The sequence below is a fragment of the Nerophis ophidion genome, linkage group LG06 (assembly GCF_033978795.1).
Source record: "Nerophis ophidion isolate RoL-2023_Sa linkage group LG06, RoL_Noph_v1.0, whole genome shotgun sequence".
NCBI classification, from domain to species: Eukaryota; Metazoa; Chordata; class Actinopteri; order Syngnathiformes; family Syngnathidae; genus Nerophis; species Nerophis ophidion.
In genome coordinates, this window is record NC_084616.1 from 19,967,169 (window position 1) to 19,990,576 (window position 23,408).

Sequence of the window (23,408 nt, forward strand, 5' to 3'; positions counted from 1 at the left end):
TTGGTATAAACTCAACTCGTCGTGTTTGGAGGAAGAAGAATACTGAGTTGCATCCCAAGAACACCATACCTACTGTGAAGCATGGGGCTGTTTTTCTGCTAAGGGGACAAGACGATTGATCCGTGTTAAGGAAAGAATGAATGGGGCCATGTATCGTGAGATTTTGAGCCAAAACCTCCTTCCATCAGTGAGAACTTTGAATGGTTGACCAAATACTTATTTTCCACCATAATTTACAAATAAATTCTTTAATGTGAATTACTCAATTTTTTTTCTCAACATTCTGTCTCTCACAGTTGAAGTGTACCTATGATGAAAATTACAGACCTCTGTCATCATTTTAAGTGGGATAACTTGCACAACCGGTGGCTGACTAAATACTTTTTTGCCCCACTGTATGTAAAAAAAGTCAAAAATCGCCTTTTTTTAACCAAATTCCCAGCAGTAAAAGTGTGAATTAAGACTTTCTGACTCATTTATGGCTGTGTAGATGTTATAAAGCACCTATTGTTCTTTTCATGAACACTGCAGCTGAATGTGTGTCAAAGCTGCTGCTTTGCCTCCACTTGGAGACGGAAATTCTATCTTCTGTCTCACGGGGAGAAGCAGAATGTGGATTTTAAAAATCAGATTTCCCTGCGCGTGCGCGTGTGCGTGTGTGTGTGTGTGTGTGTGTGTGTGTGTGTGTGTGGTGATTAATGATCACCTGCAACAAAGTCTACAACCACTCCTCGCACGCATTTATGGTCCACGACGCCGAGTCCAGAACTTCCCACGGGAAGACATGTAGGCCGGAGAGAAAATGGAACCAACGCTGTGTCAGAGGAGTGATCTGTCACGTCGCACCACGTCTCGTCTTTGCGGCGGCGGGATGGTCACATGACCTCTGTGAGCTGAATCAACGTGACACTCGGGCCGGCGTAGAAAGGAGCCTTCAGCCTCTGGGAAGACCAGGAAGTGACTCATGCTGGCTCACTGGGCGACCTGAATGGCAGGAAGATGGAGGAGTGGGTGTGTGTGTACGTGTGTGTGTGTGTGTGTGTGTGTGTGTGTGTGTGTGTGTGTGTGTGTGTGTGTGTGTGTGTGTGTGTGTGTGTGCGTGTGTGTGTGTGTGTTAGATGTTAGCACTTTTGGCAGTTGGTACTATAGTGGAAAATTGCATCTCGATATCAGTGTTTTATATTGGTTGATATCCATAATTATTGATACTTTGTATTACCAACGGAAAAACAAAATACGAGAAAAAATGTTTTTATTGTAAAAACTTTTTTTTTTTTTGTATATTTATACATATGGTATAGATATATTTTAAATGTTATATTTTTATTTATCTTTAATTTATGTTTTGTATTTTTTTTTCATTTCGTTGAATATCCATAGTTATTGATACGTTTTAGTACCAATGGAAAAAAGAAAGAGGGGGAAAAAATATCAAATGTAAACTTTTTTTTATTTTATTTGTATATTTATACATATGGTGTACATATACGTTTAAAATGTTAAATTTTTATGTATCTTTAATTTATTTTTTGTGTTTTCTTTTTTATTTTGGTCGATATCCATAATTAATACTTTTTATTACCGATTGGAGGAAAAACAGGAGAAAAAAGTATTAAGTGTAAAAATTTTTATTTGCATATGTATTCATATTGTATACATATATATTCAAAATTTAATATTTTTGATTAATATTTAATTTATGTTTTGTATTTTCTTTTCCTGTTCGGTCGATATCCATAATTATTGATACTTTTTATTACAAATAGGGGAAAAAACAGAAGAAAAAAGTATTAAATGTAAACATGTTTATGTTTTTCTTTGTATATTTTTAATTTTCCTGATGGAACTATCCTGAAGGAATCAATAAAGTACTATCTATCTATCTATACATATTGTAAACCTATATATTTAAAATGTGATTATTTTTATTTATCGCTAATTTATTTTTTGTATTTTCTTTTTCATTTCAGTCAATATCCATTATTATTGATACTTTTTATAACCGATGGAAAAAAGAAAGAGGGTAAAAAAAATTAAATGTAAACATTTTTATTTTATTTGTATATTTATACGTATGGTGTACCTATATATTTAAAATGTTCTATTTCTATATATCTAGAAAAAAAATGTGTATATTCTTTTATATTTTGGTCAATATCCATAATTATGGATACTTTTTATTACCAATGGGGAAAAAACAGGAGAAAAAAGTATTAAATGTAAACAATTGTATTTGTATATTTATATGTATGGGATACATATACATTTAAAATTAAGTATTTTTATTCACCTTTAATTTATTTTTTGTATTTTCTCTTTTATTTCGGTCGATATCCATAATTATTGATACTCTTTATTACCAATGGAAAAAAGAACAGGAGAAAAAAGTATGAAATGTAAACATTTTCATGGTTTTATTTGTATATGTACACATATGGTATATAAATATAATTAAAATGTTGTATTTTTATTTATCTTTAATTTATATTTTTAATTTACTTTTTGATTTCGGTCAATAATAATTATTGATTCTTTTTATAGCCGGTGGAAAAAAGAAAGAGTGGGAAAAAAATTAAAAGTTATATTTTTATTAATCTTTAGTTTATTTTTTGTATTTTCTTTTTCATTTTGGTCAATATCCATGATTATTAATACTTTTTAGTACCGATGGGGGGGAAAACAGGAGAAAAAAGTACTAAATATAAACATGTTTTTATTTGTATATGAATACAAACCCCTTTTCCATATGAGTTAGGAAATTGTGTTAGATGTAAATATAAACGGAATAAATCATTTTCAACCCATATTCAGTTGAATATGCTACAAAGACAACATATTTGATGTTCAAACTCATAAACATTTTCTTTTTGCAAATAATCATTAACTTTAGAATTTGATGCCAGCAACACGTGACAAAGAAGTTGGGAAAGGTGGCAATAAATACTGATAAAGTTGAGGAATGCTCATCAAACACTTATATGGAACATCCCACAGGTGTGCAGGCTCATTGGGAACAGGTGGGTGCCATAATTGGGTATAAAAGCAGCTTCCATGAAATGCTAAGTCATTCACAAACAAGGATGGGGTGAGGGTCACCACTTTGTAAGCAAATTATCGAACAGTTTTAGAACAACATTTCTCAACGAGCTATTCCAAGGAATTTAGGGATTTTACCATCTACGGTCCGTAAAATCATCAAAAAGTTAAGAGAATCTGGAGAAATCACTGTATGTAAGCGATGATAGTATGGACTTTTGATCCCTCGGGCGGTACTGCATCAAAAACTGACAGTGTGTAAAAGATATCTCCACATGGGCTCAGGAACACTTCATAAAACCACTGTCAGTAACTACAGTTGGTCGCTACATCTGTAAGTGCAAGTTAAAACTCTACTATGCAAAGCCAAACCCATTTATCAACAATATCCTGAAACGCCGCCGGCTTGGCTGTGCCCGAGCTCAACTAAGATGGACTGATGCAAAGTGCAAAGGTGTTCTGTGGTCTGTCGAGTCCACATTTCCAATTATATTCGGAAACTGAGGACGTGGTGTCCTCCAGAACAAAGAGGAAAATAACCACTCGGATTGTTATAGGCGCAAAAGTCAGCATCTGTGATGGTATGGGGGTGTAATCGTGCCCAAGGCATGGGTAATTTACACATCTGTGAAGGCACCATTAATGCTGAAAGGTCCATACAGGTTTTGGAGCAACATATGTTGTCATCCAAGCAACGTTACCATGGACGCCCCTGCTTATTTCAGCAAGACAAGTGTTACAACAGCGTGGCTTCATTAAAAAAAAAAAAGAGTGGGGTACTTTCTTGGCCTGCAGTTCGGACCTGTCTCCCATCCAAAATGTGTGGTGCAATATGAAGCGTAAAATACGACAGCGGAGACTCCGAACTGTTGAACGACTGAAGCTCTACATAAAACAAGAATGGGAAAGAATTCCAGTTTCAAAGCTTCAATAATTAGTTTCCTCAGTTCCTAGATGTTTAGATAGATAGATAGATAGATAGATAGATAGATAGATAGATAGATAGATAGATAGATAGATAGATAGATAGATAGATAGATAGATAGATAGATAGATAGATAGATAGATAGATAGATAGATAGATAGATAGATAGATAGATAGATAGATAGATAGATAGATAGATGGATGGATGGATGGATAGACTTTCTCCTCTGAGGGTCACCAAGAATGCAAGGGACTTTTTCGTATTTTACATTTAAGGCAGGGCGATAAAAAGATATCAATATGTGTCGCGAAAGACAGGGGATCGGTATCAATAAAAAGTGTGATCATGTTGTTGTTCTTCTTGGTGGGAAGAAAGCCAATACCACCCCACCTTAGCTCACCCTTTAGAGCACAGCTGTAACTTCCTGCCACTAAACCTGCAGAAAGTAGTTCTTCTCAGGTTTCTCCATGTTTACATTTTCACACACTTTATGAAGCATTTCTTACATATTCCTTCATTTTAAGAGATTATTGTTAAGAGTTCAACGGGATTTTAATATTTTGTTGACATTGTTTGTGTTGACATTTCATTTCTGCCTTAATAGCTGAGGGATTATAATCACAGGAAATTACAATCAAATAAAATCTATATTTCTCCTGCTCCTTATTTTCCATAGGTCATAAAAAATGCCAATAATTATTGATATAATAATATTTTAACAATTACTGCAATACAAGAAATTATTTCCATAGTTATATAAGGACAGGGCAAATTAATGTTGCACAGCCGTTATTTCCTTGCAATAAATCTGAAGAAAATAGTTCTTCTCTATGTTTACATATTCACACTGTGCACTATTTTCTTACACTTTATGAAGCATTTCTTACATATTCTTTATTTTTAAGAGCTTATTGTGTTCAATGAGATTTGTATATGCAGGTTTTAGTGGTTCACACATTCCAACACAGCCAACGTTGGCAACGTGGGAGAAAATGTATGTCGAGCTGGGGAAAAGAAATAAGCAAAGCGCAGCTAAAAGAGCCGAGGAGTTGAGTTTGTCATTATTTCCAGACTTATTTCAGGCTCCATGAAGCTGCCAGCCTGAGACCAATCGTGCGTGAGAGAAAAAAAGTGCAGAGCGGCACATTAACTTCAATGTTCTCTTGATATTGTCCTCACCTCGTAATGGAGGACAATGCATCGGAGCGGAACAGCTAGAAACATCACCAAGGGTATTTGCTGCACCTCCGATAAAACTGCTCTTATGAGTTAGCATTAGCGATTTTACATGGCGATTTCAACACCTCCAAATTGGTTTTATAAAAAAAAAATACTACAACAAAGATGCACGTTGCAAGTAAACAGCCAGTGCGTGATAAATACAGTACTTACAGTATTAACACATAAAAGGGCGCAACAAAAACCAAAACACCATAAACTGTACACTACCACTTAATGTAGCTTCAAAATAATAATAATAATGGATTAGATTTATATAGCACTTTTCTGGACACTCTAACTACTTAAACAGAGAAGTGAGAAGCCATCATTCATTCACTCCACATTCACATGTTGGTGGTGGTAATGTCAGGCTTGCCACTGACAGTTTGTTTGTGTTTTAGATTTTCCTCTGAGTGTGTTTAGTATTTCCTGTTTTTAGTTCCTGTCAGTGCTCTTATTTTGTCTGTTTCCTGTTTTTTTCCCCCTGTGCGCTGTTTCTCCTCAGCTGCGGCCACACCCGGTGTCAATCAGCCCAATTCTATTTGAGTCTGTTTTTGTCCTCCAGTCAGTTGCGGGATTATTGTCATGTCAATCCATCCATCCATCCATTTTCTACCGCTTATTCCCTTTCGGGGTCGCGGGGGGCGCTGGCGCCTATCTCAGCTACAATCGGGCGGAAGGCAGGGTAGACCCTGGACAAGTCGCCACCTCATCGCAGGGCCAACACAGATAGACAACATTCACACTCACATTCACACACTAGGGCCAATTTAGTGTTGCCAATCAACCTATCCCCAGGTGCATGTCTTTGGAAGTGGGAGGAAGCCGGAGTACCCGGAGGGAACCCACGCATTCACGGGGAGAACATGTCAATCAATCAATCAATGTTTACTTATATAGCCCTAAATCACTAGTGTCTCAAAGGGCTGCACAAACCACAACACAAACCACTATGACATCCTCGGTAGGCCCACATAAGGGCAAGGAAAACTCACACCCAGTGGGACGTTGGTGACAATGATGACTGTGAGAACGATGTCGCTCTTGTCGTTGTTACCTGTCGTGTCGTGTCAATGCAGCTTTGCGGTAAGATATATTTGGTAGCGGTTTGTAGCTTGCAGTCTTTTGTTCCCTGCTTCCAAGTTTGTTTGTTCATAGCCAAGTTTGTTATCCGCCTCGTGCACGCTTTTTGTTTGCACCCTTTTGGTTTTGTTCTTGTTTTACTATTTGTAGCTTACTGTCTTTTGTTTCCTGCTTCCAGTTTTGTTTGTTCATAGCCAAGTTTTTTATCCGCCTCGTGAGCGCTTTTTGTTTGTACCCTTTTGTTCGGTTTTTGTCTTAGTGTTATATTAAATCACGTTTACCTGCAAAATGCCTGCCTTCTTCTCTGCATCTTGGGGTTCGTCACAAACATACTCTGACAGAATAATCCAGCAACTAACTGGAGGTCAAAAACAGACTCAAATAGAAGAGGGCTGATTGACGCCAGGTGTGGCCAGGTGCCAATCAGCCCCAGCTGAGAAGAAACAGCGCACAGTGGGGAAAAAACAGGTAACAGACAAAATAAGAGCACTGACAGGAACTAAAAACAGGAAATACTAAACACACACAGAGGAAAAACAAAAACACAAACAAACTGTCAGTGGCAAGCCTGACAGGTAAGCTACACTTATAGCCACAGCTGCCAATTTGCACCTGCGGCCCCTCCAGCCACCACCAAACAACAATTCATTCATTCATCCGTTCACCAGTGTGAGCGGCACTGGGAGCAAGAGTGAGGTATCTTGGATGGCAAAGGTGGGGAATCGAATCTTGAACTTATTGTCATACTTGCCAATGAGACTCAGAAATGTGATAATAAAACCAAATAACAACAAGCAAACAAAGGCATGTGAAATTGAAATATCTGGCGGTCAAATAGATGCCAATTTGTCACCAACTTGTGGACAATGTGAGTCCATCCATCCATTTTCTACCGCTTGTCCCTTTTGGGGTCACGGGGGTTTGCTGGAGCTTATCTCGGCTGCATTCGGGCAGAAGGTGGCGAACACCCTGGACAAGTCGCCGCCTCATCCCAGTAACTCATGTAATGTCCTTTTTGGAGCTTTTTTATGCGACACGATCCAAACAACCTTCCCTAGTCATAAATTCAACCAGCCCAAAAAGTCAACAAACGTGATCACGCTGGTTGAAGACACGTCCATATTTACAGCTGTTTTTCTACTTGCTTTTGTGAGTTTTATCAAAGTGCGGTTATTCCGAGTGAGAACCTTTAGTCGCCAAAAGAGTCGATCCCATTCCTGGTGTCACGTATTCGATAAACACCACGGTGAAATAAGTCACACAAACGAGGATTATTGGCAAGATGATGGTTCACTCCTTTGACCCCCAGGAAAAGACCAAAATAGAGGCTGCCTGCTTCCCATGTGGAAGAAATAAGCATGTGGAGGAAAAAATAGATATTTCATGTGATGTGTGTGTGTGTGTGTGTGTGTGTGTGTGTGTGTGTGTGTGTGTGTGTGTGTGTGTGTGTGTGTGTGTGTGTGTGTGTGTGGCAGGGGGGATGGGGGACAGATCTAGAAAAGAGTAGAATTACACAGAAAAAAGGGAGGGAGAGAAAGACCTTGAATGATACTGTGAGAGAAAAGACTGATGTTGCCTGCAGGACAACTGCATGAATGGAACACTTATTTTTCTTCTATATTTATTATATGCACTTAATATTATATAAACTTCTTATATTATTATATAAAATTATCATATTATTATTATTATTTAAACTTCTTGTATTATTTATACAAAGACATGCACCTGGGGATAGGTTGATTGGCAACACTAAATTGGCCCTAGTGTGTGAATGTGAGTGTGAATGTTGTCTGTCTATCTGTGTTGGCCCTGCGATGTGGTTGCGACTTGTCCAGGGTGTACCCCGCCTTCCGTCCGATTGTAGCTGAGATAGGCACCAGCGGTAGAAGATGGATGGATGAATGGATGGAAACTTTTTACATTATTCTTGTTGGGCATAATTCTTCTATGCACTTAATATTATATCAACTTTGTATATTATTATTATTATTATTATTATTATTGAACATCTTATATTATTTTTATTTTACATATTTCTTATATGCACTTAATAATATAAATATTTCTTATACGTACGTGTTATATATACTTCTTATGTTATTGTTATTATAATATAAACGTATTATATTATTTTATTAGATATATTTCTTATATGCACCTAATATTAGATATACTTCTTATATTATCATTATATATATTTCTTATGTGCACTTATTATTATATACACTTCTTATATTATTATTATTATATATACTCCTAATTATATTATGTAATTAGATATATTTCTTATATGCGCCTAACATTATATATACACTTCTTATATTATTATTATTATATTTACTTCTTATGTGCACTTATTATTATATACATTTCTTATATCATTATTATTATTATTATATATACTCCTAATTTGCACTTATTATTATAACTACTTATATACACCTAGTATTATATATACTCCTTTTATTATTTTATTATACAGTATATATTTCTTATATACACTTATTATATATACTTCTTATATAATTATCATATAAACTTCTTATATTATTTGTATTATATATATTTGTTATATGCGCCTATTATATATATTTCTTTTATTATTATTATTATATATACACGTCGTATGCGCACTTATTATAATATATACTTCTTATATTATACATACTTTGTTTTATTATTATGATTATTATTATTATTATATATATATATACTTCTTTTTGCACTTACTATTATAACTACTTCTTGTATACACTCATCATTAAACTCCTTATTTTATTTCTTATTATATTTCTTATATGCACTTATTATTATACATACTTCTTATATTATTATTATGACAATATATACTTCTACTTGTATTATTATGTTATACTTCTTATATGCAGTTAATATTATACATACTTCTTATATTATTATTATATAAACTTTTGATTTTATTTTTATTATACATATTCTTATATGCACTTAATATTATATATACTTCTTATATTATGGGTCAAATGCAGAGGAAAATCTCACCTCACCTCGTGTGTGTTAGACAATAATTGGTGCTTTAACTTTAAATTAACTTTATATTATTATTATTATTATTATTATTGTTATTATTATATAAACTTATATTATGTCAAATTAAATATATATTTTATGTGCACTTATTATATACACTTCTTATATTACTTTTATTATATATATTTCTTATATGCACTTAGTATTATGTATACTTCTTATATGTACTTGTTATTATATACAATTATTATATTTTATTATTATTATAAATACTTCTTATATGCACTTATTATTATAAATACATCTTATATGCACTTAGTACATGTGATCTCACTCATGGATGATCGGTATCAGGATCAGCACCATAAAATCCTGATCAGAAACGTCCCCAGTTTTACATATAATACAGAGCACAGCAGCTTTGATTGAGGAAATTATTTGTAAAAATAAAACGCATTTTCTTCTTAAACTTCATATAGTAGCATATAAAAAAACAAGTCGTATTAAATGCATCAAATAGTTGCAGAGAATACTATAAAAAACAAGTCTCATTGAATGCACCATAGAGTACTATAAAAACCAAGTCTCTTTGAATGCATCAAATAGTTACACATAATACTGTAAAAAAACATCTCATTGAATGCATCAAATAGTTGCACAGAATAGTGTAAAAATCGAGTCTCATTGAATGCCTCAAATAGTATCTTGAATACCATAAACACCAAGTCTCATTGAATGCACCAAATAGTACTACAGAATAGTGTAAAAACCGAGTCTCATTGAATGCATCAAATATCTTGAATAGTATAAAAAACAAGTCTCATTGAATGCATCAAATAGTTGCACATAATACTGTACAAAACAAGACTCGTTGAATGCATCAGATAGTAGCATAGAATACTGTAAATACCAAGTCTCATTGAATGCATCAAATAGTTGCCCATAATACTGTAAATATATAACAAGTCTCATGGAATGCATCAACTGGTTGCACAGAATACTGTAAAAAACGAATCTCATTGAATGCATCAAATAGTTGCACAGACTCCTATAAAAAAACAAGTCTCATTGAATGCATCAAATAGTATTAAAGCATACTATAAAAAAACGTCTCATTGAATGCATAAAATAGTTGCACCTAATACTGTAAAAAACAAGTCTCATCGAATGCATCAGATAGTAGCATAGAATACTGTAAAAAAAAACAAGTCTCATTGAATGCATGAAATAGTTGCACATAATAATACTGGAAAAAACAAGACTCGTTGAATGCATCCGATAGTTGCATAGAATACTATAAAATCTGAGTCTCATCGAGTGCATCAAAGTTGCACATAATACCGTAGATAACAAGTCTCATTGAATGCATCAAATGGTTGCACATAATACTGTAAATAACAAGTCTCATTGAATGCATCAAATGGTTGCACATAATACTGTAAAAAAAACAAGTCTCATTGAATGCATGAAATAGTTGCACATAATACTGTAAAAAACAATTCTCATTGAATGCATCAAATGGTTGCACATAATACTGTAAAAAAACAAGTCTCATTGAATGCATCAGATAGTAGCATAGAATACTGTAAAAAAAACAAGTCTCATTGAATGCATGAAATAGTTGCACATAATACTGTAAATAACAAGTCTCATTGAATGCATCAAATGGTTGCACATAATACTGTAAAAAAAACAAGTCTCATTGAATGCATCAGATAGTTGCACATAATACTGTAAATAACAAGTCTCATTGAATGCATCAAATGGTTGCACATAATACTGTAAAAAAACAAGTCTCATTGAACGCATCAGATAGTAGCATAGAATACTGTAAAAAAAAACAAGTCTCATTGAATGCATGAAATAGTTGTACATAATAATACTGGAAAAAACAAGACTCGTTGAATGGATCCGATAGTTGCATAGAATACTGTAAAATCTGAGTCTCATCGAGTGCTTCACATAATACTGTAAATAACAAGTCTCATTGAATGCATCAAATGGTTGCACAGAATACTGTAAAAACGGATCTCATTGAATGCATCAAATAGTTGCACAGAATAGTGTAAAAACCTAGTCTCATTGAACGCCTCAAATAGTATCTTGAATACTATAAAAACCAAGTCTCATTGAATGCATCAAATAGTACTACAGAATAGTGTAAAAACCGAGTCTCGGTGAATGCATCAAATAATATCTTGAATAGTACAAAAACCAAGTCTCATTGAATGCATCAAATTGTTGCACATAATACTGTAAAAAACAAGACTCGTTGAATGCATCTTATATTAGCATAGAATTCTGTAAATACCAAGTCTCATTGAATGCATCAGATAGCAGCATGGAATACTGAAAAAAAATAAAAAACAAGTCTCATTGAATGCATCAAATAGTTGCACATAATACTGTAAAAAACAAGACTCGTTGAATGCATCCGAGAGTTGCATAAAATACTGTAAAATCCGAGTCTCATCGAGTGCATGAAATAGTTGCACATAATAGTGTAAATTACAAGTCTCAGTGAATGCATCAAATGCCATCCATCCATCCATCCATCTTCTTCCGCTTATCCGAGGTCGGGTCGCGGGGGCAACAGCCTAAGCAGGGAAACCCAGACTTCCCTCTGCATCAAATGGTTGCACATAATACTGTGAATTACCAGTCTCAATGAATGCATCAAATGGTTGCACAGAATAGTGTAAAAAACGATTCTCATTGAATGCATCAAATAGTTGCACAGACTCCTACAAAAAAAAAGTCTCATTGAATGCATCAAATGGTTGCACAGAATACTGTAAAAAAAATGGATCTCATTGAATGCGTCCAATAGTTGCATAGACTCCAATAAAAACCAAGTCTCATTGAATGCATTATATAGTTTCATATATCCGTCCATCCATTTTCTACCGCTTATTCCCTTTGGGGTCGCGGGGGGCCCTGGTGCATATCTCAGCTACAATCGGGCGGAAGGCGGGGTACACCCTGGCATGTCGCCACCTCATTCACACTCACATTCACACACTAGGGCCAATTTAGTGTTGCCAATCAACCTATCCCCAGGTGCATTACTTTGGAGGTGGGAGGAAGCCGGAATACCCGGAGGGAACCCACGCAGCCACAGGGATGAAATGCAAACTCCACACAGAAAGATCCAGAGACCCCGGGATTGAACCCAGGACTACTCAGTATTGTGAGGCAGACGCACTAACCCCTATCCCACCGTGGTGCCTAGTTGCATATAATATTGTAAAAAACAAGTCTCATTGAATGCCTCAGATAATAGCATAGAATACTGTAAAAAAACTAAAACAAAAACAAGTCTCGTTGAATGCATCAGATAGTAGCACAGAACTTGCTGAGTGGCCTTGTGGTTAGAGTGTCCACCCTGAGATCGGTACGTCTAGACCAGGGGTCCCAGACACACGGCCCGCGGGCCAATTGCGGCCCACGAGACGGTATTTTGCGGCCCCCACCTTAATAGGAAAGTCTCATGTTAGAGCGGCCCGCGAGTTTTATATGAGTGGCGCTTGACAGCGTTGTGTTATTTGGCTCCAAAATTGTTTTTTTCAACGTTCTGGGTTGCCTACCCCTGCATCAGTGGAAAAGCGGCAAATGAGTGGAAGCGACAGAGATGTTGCCATGGAGCGTTTTCTTACGTGCCCGGCTGCAGTCACACCGCGACACCTGTCCATCAGTAATAACAATCCCCGATAAAATGGACCAATTCAAACCGTTATTTGTAGAGATGTCCGATAAATATCGGACTGCCGATATTATTGTCCGATAAATGCTTGAAAATGTAATATTGGAGATTATCTTGTATAAATAAATAATAAATGATAAATGGGTTGTACTTGTATAGCGCCTTTCTACCTTCAAGGTACTCGAAGCGCTTTTGACACTACTTCCACATTTACCCATTCATACACACATTCACATACTGATGGATGGAGCTGCCATGCAAGGCGCTAACCAGCACCCATCAGGAGGAAGGGTGAAGAGTCTTGCTCAAGGACACAACGGACATGACGAGGTTGGTATTAGGTGGAGATTGAACAAGGGACCCTCGGGTTGCGCACGGCCACTCTCCCACTGCGCCACGCTATGTCCCATATCATTTTCAAAATGTAAAATTTATAACTTTTCAAAGCGCTGCTGTACGGAGTGGTACACGGACGTAGGGAGAAGTACAGAGCGCCAATAAACCTTCAAGGAACTGCCTTTGCATGCCAGCTCAGTCACATAATATCTAACTCTTCCGAGACACTGCAATATTTTCTTTTCTTGTGGCCCAGCCTCACCCAGGCTCTGCATCCAGTGGCCCCCTGGTGAATTGAGTTTAAGACCCCTGGTCTAGACTATAAAGATGGGACCCATTACTTCCCTGCTTGGCACTCAGCATCAAGGGTTGAAATTGGGGGTTAAATCCCCAAAATGATTCCCGGGCGCGGCCACCGCTGCATCAAATAGTAGCATGGACTGTTCTAAAAACCAAATCTCATTGAATGCATCAAATAGTAGCGTGAATTATATATGACAAAAAATAGTCTCATTGAATGCTTAAAATAACGGTTGCACATAATATTATAACAAACAAGTGTCTTGAATGCATCAAAAAGTTGCACATAATATTGCACATCAAATAGCAACTTGAATACGATAAAAGCCAAGTCTCGTTGAATGCATTAAATAGCAGCTTGAACACTATAAAAGCCAAGTCTCAATGAATGCATCAAATAGTAGCTTGAAAACCATAAAAGCCAAGTCTCATTGAATGCATCACATAGCAGCTTGAATTAGGGCTGGGCCTATCGATACACTCCATTTATCGCGGGTTTGTCTCCGTGCGATATAGAAAGTGACTGTATCATAATATTTGATTATATGTTCTCACACAGTTGCTTTTAGCTGCTGGTATTAGACTACATGCGTTTCTCACTCTTTCTTGTCTCTCCTTCTTACAGAGACATAAAACAAGCGCACCTTCTTACATACGTCACGCGTGCAACGTCACACGCCCTCCACGCGCAGAGAGGTAGCTACATGGGTAACATTAGCTGTGATGCTAAGGGTGAGGTGCAAGTGGTAATACGAGAGAGAGAAGGTGCCAATTTGATAACAAATAAAGGAAGAATTAATTCCCGAGGTGCATCGTCTGGCGGTGGTTTGGCTTCAAGCGGGAATATGTTGAGCAATTATGTGGCAAAAGCGTTGCTACAAAAAGTAGCAGCACTGCTATTTCATTTCCTATTATGCAGCTCATTTTTATTTGACAGTTATTGAAATATCTTGTGGGACATCATGCACAAAAGTGCACTTTATTTGTTTTAAACTATTGTAGTGGCGTTCTGTACAAAAAGTGAACTGTAATCTAGTGTTGGTTTGATATGTCACCTTAGTGACATCATGCAAAAAAGTGCACTCATAGCTTGTTTTACAATGTCTCTTGACAATCTTGCACTTTCCGTTTTGAAATGACATGAATGTTTGTGCCACTGCTTAATAACTGTTTAAAAAATACAGTTTTGGTCAATTGACTTAGTTGCGTTTTTCCTCTCTGCATGAAAGTTTAAAATGAGCATATATAAATGCAGTATTAAGTAAGAATGTTGTAATGTAAGACACATAGAATCATCATACTGCTGTGATTATATGCATCGAGATATATATTGTGTATCGTGACATGGCCCAAAAATATTGAGATATTAATAAAAGGCCATATCAACCAGCCCTTGCTTGAATACTATAAAAGCCAAGTCTCATTGAATGCATCAACTAGCTGCACATCATACCAAAAAAAACAAGTCTCTTTGATTGCTTCAAATAATAGCACTTTATGTATGTATATACACTCATATACATATATATATACATATGCATATACATATATACATATACATATATATATATATATATATATATATATATATATATATATATATATATATATATATATATATATATATATATATATATATATATATAAGGGGTGTAACGGTACACAAAAATGTCGGTTCGGTACGTACCTCGGTTTAGAGGTCACGGTTCGGTTCATTTTCGGTAGAGTAAGAAAACAACAAAATATAAATATTTGGGGTATTTATTTACCAAATTTGTAAACAACGGATTGATCCTTTTAACATTGGGAGCACTATAATAATTCTGCCCACGTTAATCAACATTAAACTGCCTCAAGTTGTTGCTTAAATTAAATAAAATGACACAACTTTTCTTCTACCTATAAAAAGTGCAACATTAAACAGTTTCAAGTCAACTCATCATGCTTAATTTATTACAGCATTGGGGAAGCCTGTAGTTAATTTTCATTATGTAAATGTTATATTTGTATCAACATGTGATAGCAGGGACCCTACCATTTAAAACCAGGCTGCTACATTACTAATGATTAATGTAACTATTGCTGAAAAAATAGTACAATAGCAATAGGAGAGACTATTCATCCCTGAACACAATGGAGTTCATGTAGGCTTTATGATGCACTTACATTATTATATACACTATCGGAGACAGAAACTCTTCATTTAATATAATGTCCTTTTTTGCTGCTTCAACACACCTCAATCAACACTGTCCGTAACACACACACATACGCGCACACACACACCGCAAAATGAGCTAATGTTACGCTAAAAGCTAACTAGCCTTCACCTCAAACAAAGACTGCGAGTGAGCTGAGCTGCAGTTATTTTCTAGAAGGTCAATGGGCTCATAGTGATGTTTAGAAAGTAGTTGACTTGGAAGTGTTTAGTATAATTTGGGGAGAGTCCGTTGCTCTCCTGCTTAAGACCTATCTGCTCGACGCCGAAGCGCTGACGACATGCGCTCTGAATACGCACTGCTGATTGGCTTGTTACCGTTACGGTTGTAACCAATCAGATGGTTGTGTGGGAGGGACAATGCTGGGTGCTGTGTACAGACAGACACAGAGGCAGAACTGAGAGGAGCAGCTTGTTAAGACTTTAGGATAGGCGGCTACTTCATATGTTCGTGTGGAACTCTTTCGGTACTCCTCCGGACCGAACCGGAACCCCCGTACTGAAACGGATCAATACAAATACACGTACCGTTACACCCCTAATATATATATATATATATATACATCCATCCATCCATTTCCTACCGCTTATTCCCTTTGGCGGCATACACCCTGGACAAGTCGCCACATCAACGCAGGGCCAACACATACAGACAGACAACATTCACACCCACATTCACACACTAGGGCCAATTTAGTGTTGCCAATCAACCTATCCCCAGTTGCATGTCTTTGGAAGTGGGAGGAAGCCGGAGTACCCGGAGGGAACCCACGCAGTCATGGGGAGGACATGCAAACTCCACACAGAAAGATCTCCAGCCCGGGATTGAACCCGGACTACTCAGGACGTTTGTATTGTGAGGCAGACACACTAACCCCCTCTGCCACCGTGAAGCCCACATAAATACATATACATACATATATATATATATATATATATATATATATATATATACATATACATATATATATATATATATATATATATATATATATATATATATATATATAAACATATATATACATACACACAAACATATGTATGAATACACACACATAAATATATATATATATATAAATAAACACATATATATATATAAACATATATATACATACACACAAACATATGTATGAATACACACACAAATATATATATATATATATATATATATACAAGCACATATATATACAGACACACATACATATATATATATATATACACTTATACACACACACACACACATTATATATATATATATATATATATATATATATATATACATATATATACACACACATATATATACATACACACAAACATAAGTATGTATTCACACATATATATATGTATGTTTGTGTATATATACATATATATATATACACGCACATATATATACACACATACCTACATATATATATATACACACACACTCCTACATATATACACATATATGTATATATATACATCTATACATACACATACATTATATATATATATATATATATATATGTATATATACATATATATGTATGTATGTGTGTGTATGTATAGATGTTTATATGTATATATATACATATATATGTGTATATATATATATATATGTGTGTGGGTGGGGGGGGGGGCGCTGGAGCCTATGTCAGCTGCATTAGGGCGGTAGGTGGGGTACACCCTGGACAAGTCGGACAAGTCGCAGATATATACATTTTTGTATATACATATACACACACATGTATATATATATATATATATATTATATATATATATATATATATATACACGTGTATATATAAATATATATATGTATTTATATACATAAATTAATATTTATAATATTTAAGAATGCATTCATTGCTGGGCCGAAAAAGGCTCTCTGCAGACCAAATTTGGCCCCCCTGGTGTAAACTGTACTGCTTTTGGACCGGAAGTAGTGACATCTGTGCATCCTACTGCTTCATATTACACACACACACACACACACACACACACACAATCTATTGACCTTTCACCCACGCAGAGTCCAGTATGATGCATGAATGACTCCTCTTCTAATCAGCAAGATCACAACGGAGCTTAAAGGCATGAAATGCGTTTCTATTTCATTTGATTTTTGTCACGTCAGCTTTCTTCTTGACTTCGGCTTTCGAACACGATGGAAGTGGACAAAAGGCGACAGCTGTGCCGCTGACAGCTGGCAACAACAACAACAACAACACAAATAAGAGCACAAAGTCAGACAAAAGGCGTCCTTAGAAAGTGTGATAAAGAAGTGTAACGGAAGTTTCCTTTAACTGAATGGGAGTTTGAAAAGAAGCAAGAGGCGTTCAGGGACTTACCGGGAGATGAAACATTCTGCATGTTGGACAAAGTTGAGCTCGGGTCGGAGAAGAAAAGTCACCACGTTACTTCTTCACGAGTCTTTCATGGCGTCCCGGCGATACGACTCTTTTTAAGCGCGTCATTGTGAGTTTTCTCGCTAAAAGTGTCGTGTGGTCCTTCGTGGCTTCTTCCTCCTCCTCCTTGTGTCCCACCGCTGCTAACATGGACATGCGCGCGCACGCTGCCGGCGCGCTCACGCCAACCCCCATTCTTCGTGCTGTCATAAATAAAATTATATTTTTAATTCATCTTGGACTCTTTTGATCGTGTCATGTGATTTTCTTCGAAGGACAACTATTACAACATATTTTTTGTGTTTTTATGTTGTTGTTTTTTCTATGTAAAAAGCCCTTCATCCGCCCATTTTCTACCGTTTGTCCCAAAAATTTGAATCAAATATACTTTATAATTTACCAGTGCTTCTCAAATGAAGGTACTTGTTATGCAGCATCTATATTTAAAAATAATAATAATAATAATAGAATATATATATATATACAGAATCAGAATATAATATCAATATATATACATATATATATATATATATATATATATATATATATATATATATATATATATATATATATATATATATATATACATAAATATATATATGTATATACATACATACATATATATGTATATATAGTATGTATACATACATATATACACATATATATATTTACATACATATACATATTTACAAATATATAAATATATACATGTAAATAAACATATATACAAACACACATATATACGTATATACATATACACACATATATACATATATACATATCAATGTATATATACATATATATATATATATATATATATATATTCTTTCTGAAAGGAGCAATTTTAGCAAAATCGTTTTTTACTTCAAGAATGCTAACTGCTAGCATGCTTAAGCTAGTATGCTATCTTTTTTCATTTAAATGTACACTAGTGTCATATTTTAGTTCTAGATACCTTAGCAGGCTAGCATTTGACATTTTGTTTTAGGTATATACATTACAGAATATATTTTTGTACTTGACAGATACAGCTAGTATTTTGGCATGCTAACATTATCGTGCCAGGTTTTTTTTTTGTTTTTCATATATTTTGTTCGCTCATGAATGCTACTTTTTATCATGCTAATGGTTTTAGGCCAGCTTCTTTCACAAATGGGACGGTGTGGCGCAGTGGAAGAGTGGCCGTGCGCAACCCGAGGGTCCCTGGTTCAAATCCCACCTAGTACCAATCTCGTCACGTCCGTTGTGTCCTGAGCAAGACACTTCACCCTTGCTCCTGATGGGTGCTGGTTGGCGCCTTGCATGGCAGCTCCCTCCATCAGTGTGTGAATGTGTGTGTGTGAATGGGTAAATGTGGAAGTAGTGTCAAAGCGCTTTGAGTACCTTGAAGGTAGAAAAGCGCTATACAAGTACAACCCATATATTTATTTATTTAAATTTCATAGGTCGACACCAATGTCATATTTTGGTACTTGATGCATGCTAACATTAGTCCATCCATTTTCTACAGCTTATTCCCTTTTGGGGTCGCGGGGGGCGCTGGCGCGTATCTCAGCTACAATCTGGCGGAAGGCTGGGTTTCACCCTGGACAAGTCGCTACCTCATCGCAGGCTAACATTAGTATGATAGCATTTTTTTTTTTAGGTATACATCTTAGAGTCATATTATTTGATACTTGATGCATAATATAGTTAGCATAGCATGCTAACTATATTATCTAGTTTATCTAGTTTGGCAGAAAAAAACTTCAGCGTCTTGATGAGTGCTACCAGTTAGCATGCTAATGCGAGCAGGCAAGCTTTTCTAAAATCAATTTTACAGGTAAACACCAGTGTCATATTTTGGTACTTGATCCACGCTAACGTTAGCATCCTAGCATCATTTAAACATTTTTAACATATACACCGCAGAGTCATTTATTTGGGTACTTAATAATGCATAATATACTGTATTTAGCCTTTTAGTATGCTAACTTTTGCATGCTAGTTTATATACCTAATTTGGCATGAATACACTTCAGCGTCAAATATTATTCTACTTAAAGATTGCTACCTGTTAGCATGGTAATGTGAGTAGGCCAGTTTTTTCCCCTCAAATTTCATATCATATTTTGGTACTTGATGCATGTTAACATTAGCATGCTAGCATTTTTAAAACATATTTTTAGGTATACATCCCAGTCATATTATTTGGTATTTGATATATAATATAGTTAGCTTAGCATGCTAAGCTATTTTTACCTAATTTGGCAAAAAAACACTTCAGTGTCTAACATTTTCGTACTTGATGAATGCTACCTTTTAGCATTGTAATGCTAGCAGGCAAACTTTAAAAAAAAAAAAATATATAGGTAAACACCAGTGTCATATGTTGGTACTTGATGCATGCTACTGTTAGCATGCTAGCATTATTTAAACATTTTTTCAGGTAGACATCGCAGAGTAATTTATATTGGTACTTATGGTATGCAAATTATCGTTATCATTTTAGCATGCTACTTATAGCATGCTAGTTTGTTTTTTACCTAATTTGGAATTAGTAAAACCTTAGCGTCAAATATTTTCCTACTGATAGAATGCTACCCGTTAGCATGCTAACCATATAAGGTAGTTTTTGTTGCAAATTTTATAGGTAACCATCAATATCATATTTTGGTACTTGATACATGCTAACGATAGCTTGCTGGCCTGTTGAACACATTTTTTGGGTATACATACACAAAGTAATGTTTTGTTACTTTACGCATCCTATGGTTAGCATCTACTATAGCAAGCATGGATATTTTTCATACTTTATGAATGCTACCTGTTAGCATGCTAATGGTAGTGGGGCAGCTTTTTTGTGTGCAATTTTTATAGGTAAACACTGGTGTCATATTTTGGTACTTGATACATGCTAATGTGCGCATGCAGGCATTTTTAACACATTTTTCAGGAATACATGGCAAAGTGATATATTTTGGTACTTGAAGCATATTATAGTTAGCATTTTAGCATGCTAACATTAGCATGCTAATACTTGCATGCCAGCTATTTTTTAGCTGAAATGGCAGGTGTAACGTTAGCATGCGAGCATTTTTAACACATTCTTCAGGTATACGTCGCAGAGTAATATTATTTGGTACTTGAAACTTGCTATAGTTAGCATTTTAGCATGCTAACATTAGCATGCTAGCTTTTTTTAACCTAATTTGGTGGGATTATACCCCAGTTACCTGTTAGCAGGGTAACACTAGCAGACCAGTTTATTTAACACATTTTATAGGCATACACCAGTGTCATACTTTGGTACTTGATGCCTGCTAAAGTGAACGTGCTAGCATTTTAACACATTTTCCACATATACGTAGCATAGTAACATAATTTGGTCATTTGACGCATGTTACAGTCAGAGTTGCATGCTAATTTTTTTCTTTAGGTAATCCAGCAAGTGGACACCCTTTTGTCATATATTTTGGTATTTCACTAATGCTAACTATAGGTATATTATTGTTAGCATGCTAGCTTTTTTTTTTTTAGCTCATTTTGCTGATTTCTTTTTGCAGTATGGCTTCAGCTCTTCAGCATTCACACAAAACCTCTTCCGATTTTGCATTTTCTACTTTGTTGACGTCGTAGTGCGTCACACACACACACACACACACACACACACACACACACACGCACACACGCACACACGCACACGCACACGCACACACACACACGTTCACCTCATGCTTGTGTGGGTTCCTACCATAAACATCCTGAAAACATCCCTAAAAAGCATAATTAGCGTAAGTAAGGTTGGCTGGGGTGATAATTCCTCTTGGAAACATCACAAATATTTTTTCTCGAAGGTGGCGGTCACCAATAAGTCAATTTTTTTTGCAAGCAGTCTTTGTTCTGTCCTGCATCAGCTGAGAGGCTTGCTGCCTTTATGAATCATAAACATGTGCTATCATCATAGGAGACCAGCTTTTATATGAAACATAAATCCTTCTTCCCTACACAGGCTGGAGCCTATCACAGCTGACTCTGCACATGTTCCGCTCCAGGCAAGTAGGGGGCAGTAATAATAGGTTTTATTGAACATTTTTTACGCTGAAAGTAGGAGAGATATCCTTTATACATCCATATATGATACACCGTGTTAGGGGCAGATCTTTGGAGGTGGGAGGGGCATATATATATTTATATATATATACATACATATATATACATGAATATATATGTGTGTGTATATATGTATATATGTATATATACAGATGTGATCAAAATTATTCAACCCCCACACAGTTTTGGTGTTTTAGCAAGTTGGACATTAATTCCGTATTTTGTTTATAGTCATATCAAATAAAGATGCATTAAATAGACAAATGCAACTCGAATTACAACATTATATTTTGTAACATACCAAACAGTGTCATTTCTCCTAATATCTCATTGACAAAATTATTCAACCCCTTGAAGATCATAACTCTTAAGAACAGAATTTGAATAAGGTCTTTTTAATCAGGTGTTGAAAACACCTGTAGATGTGATTAGAACCATAACAAGCAACAATTAAACTGATTGAAAAAGACTGTGACGCTCAGCTTCTTGTAGATGGTCAATGGTGTATTTGCAACATAGTGAAGTCCAGGGAGTGGTCAAAGAAGTCAAGAGAGGATAAGTCATAAGAAAGGATATGGATATAAGAAAATAGCAAAGACATTACACATTCCAAGAGACACAGTTAGGAGCATAATTCGCAAGTTTAAAGCTAAAGGCACAGTGGAAACACTACCTGGGTGTGGTAGAAAGAGGATGCTGTTCGGTATTTGAAGCGTACAGTGGTGAAAAACCCCCGGGTAACAGCTGAGGAACTACAACAGGAACGCAGGTTTCGTCCCAGACAATAAGGCGTGCACTACGAGATGAAGGCTTCCATGCAAGAACTCCCAGGCGCACCCCACTTCTGACTACCAGGCACAAGAAAAATAGACTCCAGTATGCCAAAAATCATCTGGACAAACCCCAAAGGTTTTGGGAAACTGTTCTATGGAGTGATGAGACAAAACTGGAACTCTTTGGGCCTATGAATCAACATTATGTCTGGAGGAGAAAAAATTAAGCTTACAAAGAGAAGAACACCTTACCTACTGTTAAGCATGGTGGGGGGGTCACTCATGCTCTGGGGCTGTTTCTCTGCCTCAGGTACCGGG

The 23,408-nt window shown here is 35.8% G+C and overlaps 1 protein-coding gene across 1 annotated transcript in view; it reads right to left on the reverse strand.

The window, feature by feature from the left end:
* Nucleotides 1-18,383, reverse strand: part of fgd (faciogenital dysplasia) — a 163,457-nt gene extending 145,074 nt beyond the window's left edge. Inside the window, exon 1 of the mRNA XM_061902948.1 lies at nucleotides 18,169-18,383. Coding sequence (XP_061758932.1) covers nucleotides 18,169-18,190 — 22 coding nt within the window. The 5' untranslated portion in view covers nucleotides 18,191-18,383. The remainder of the gene's footprint in view (nucleotides 1-18,168) is intronic.
* Between the last annotated feature and the right edge of the window lie 5,025 nt (nucleotides 18,384-23,408).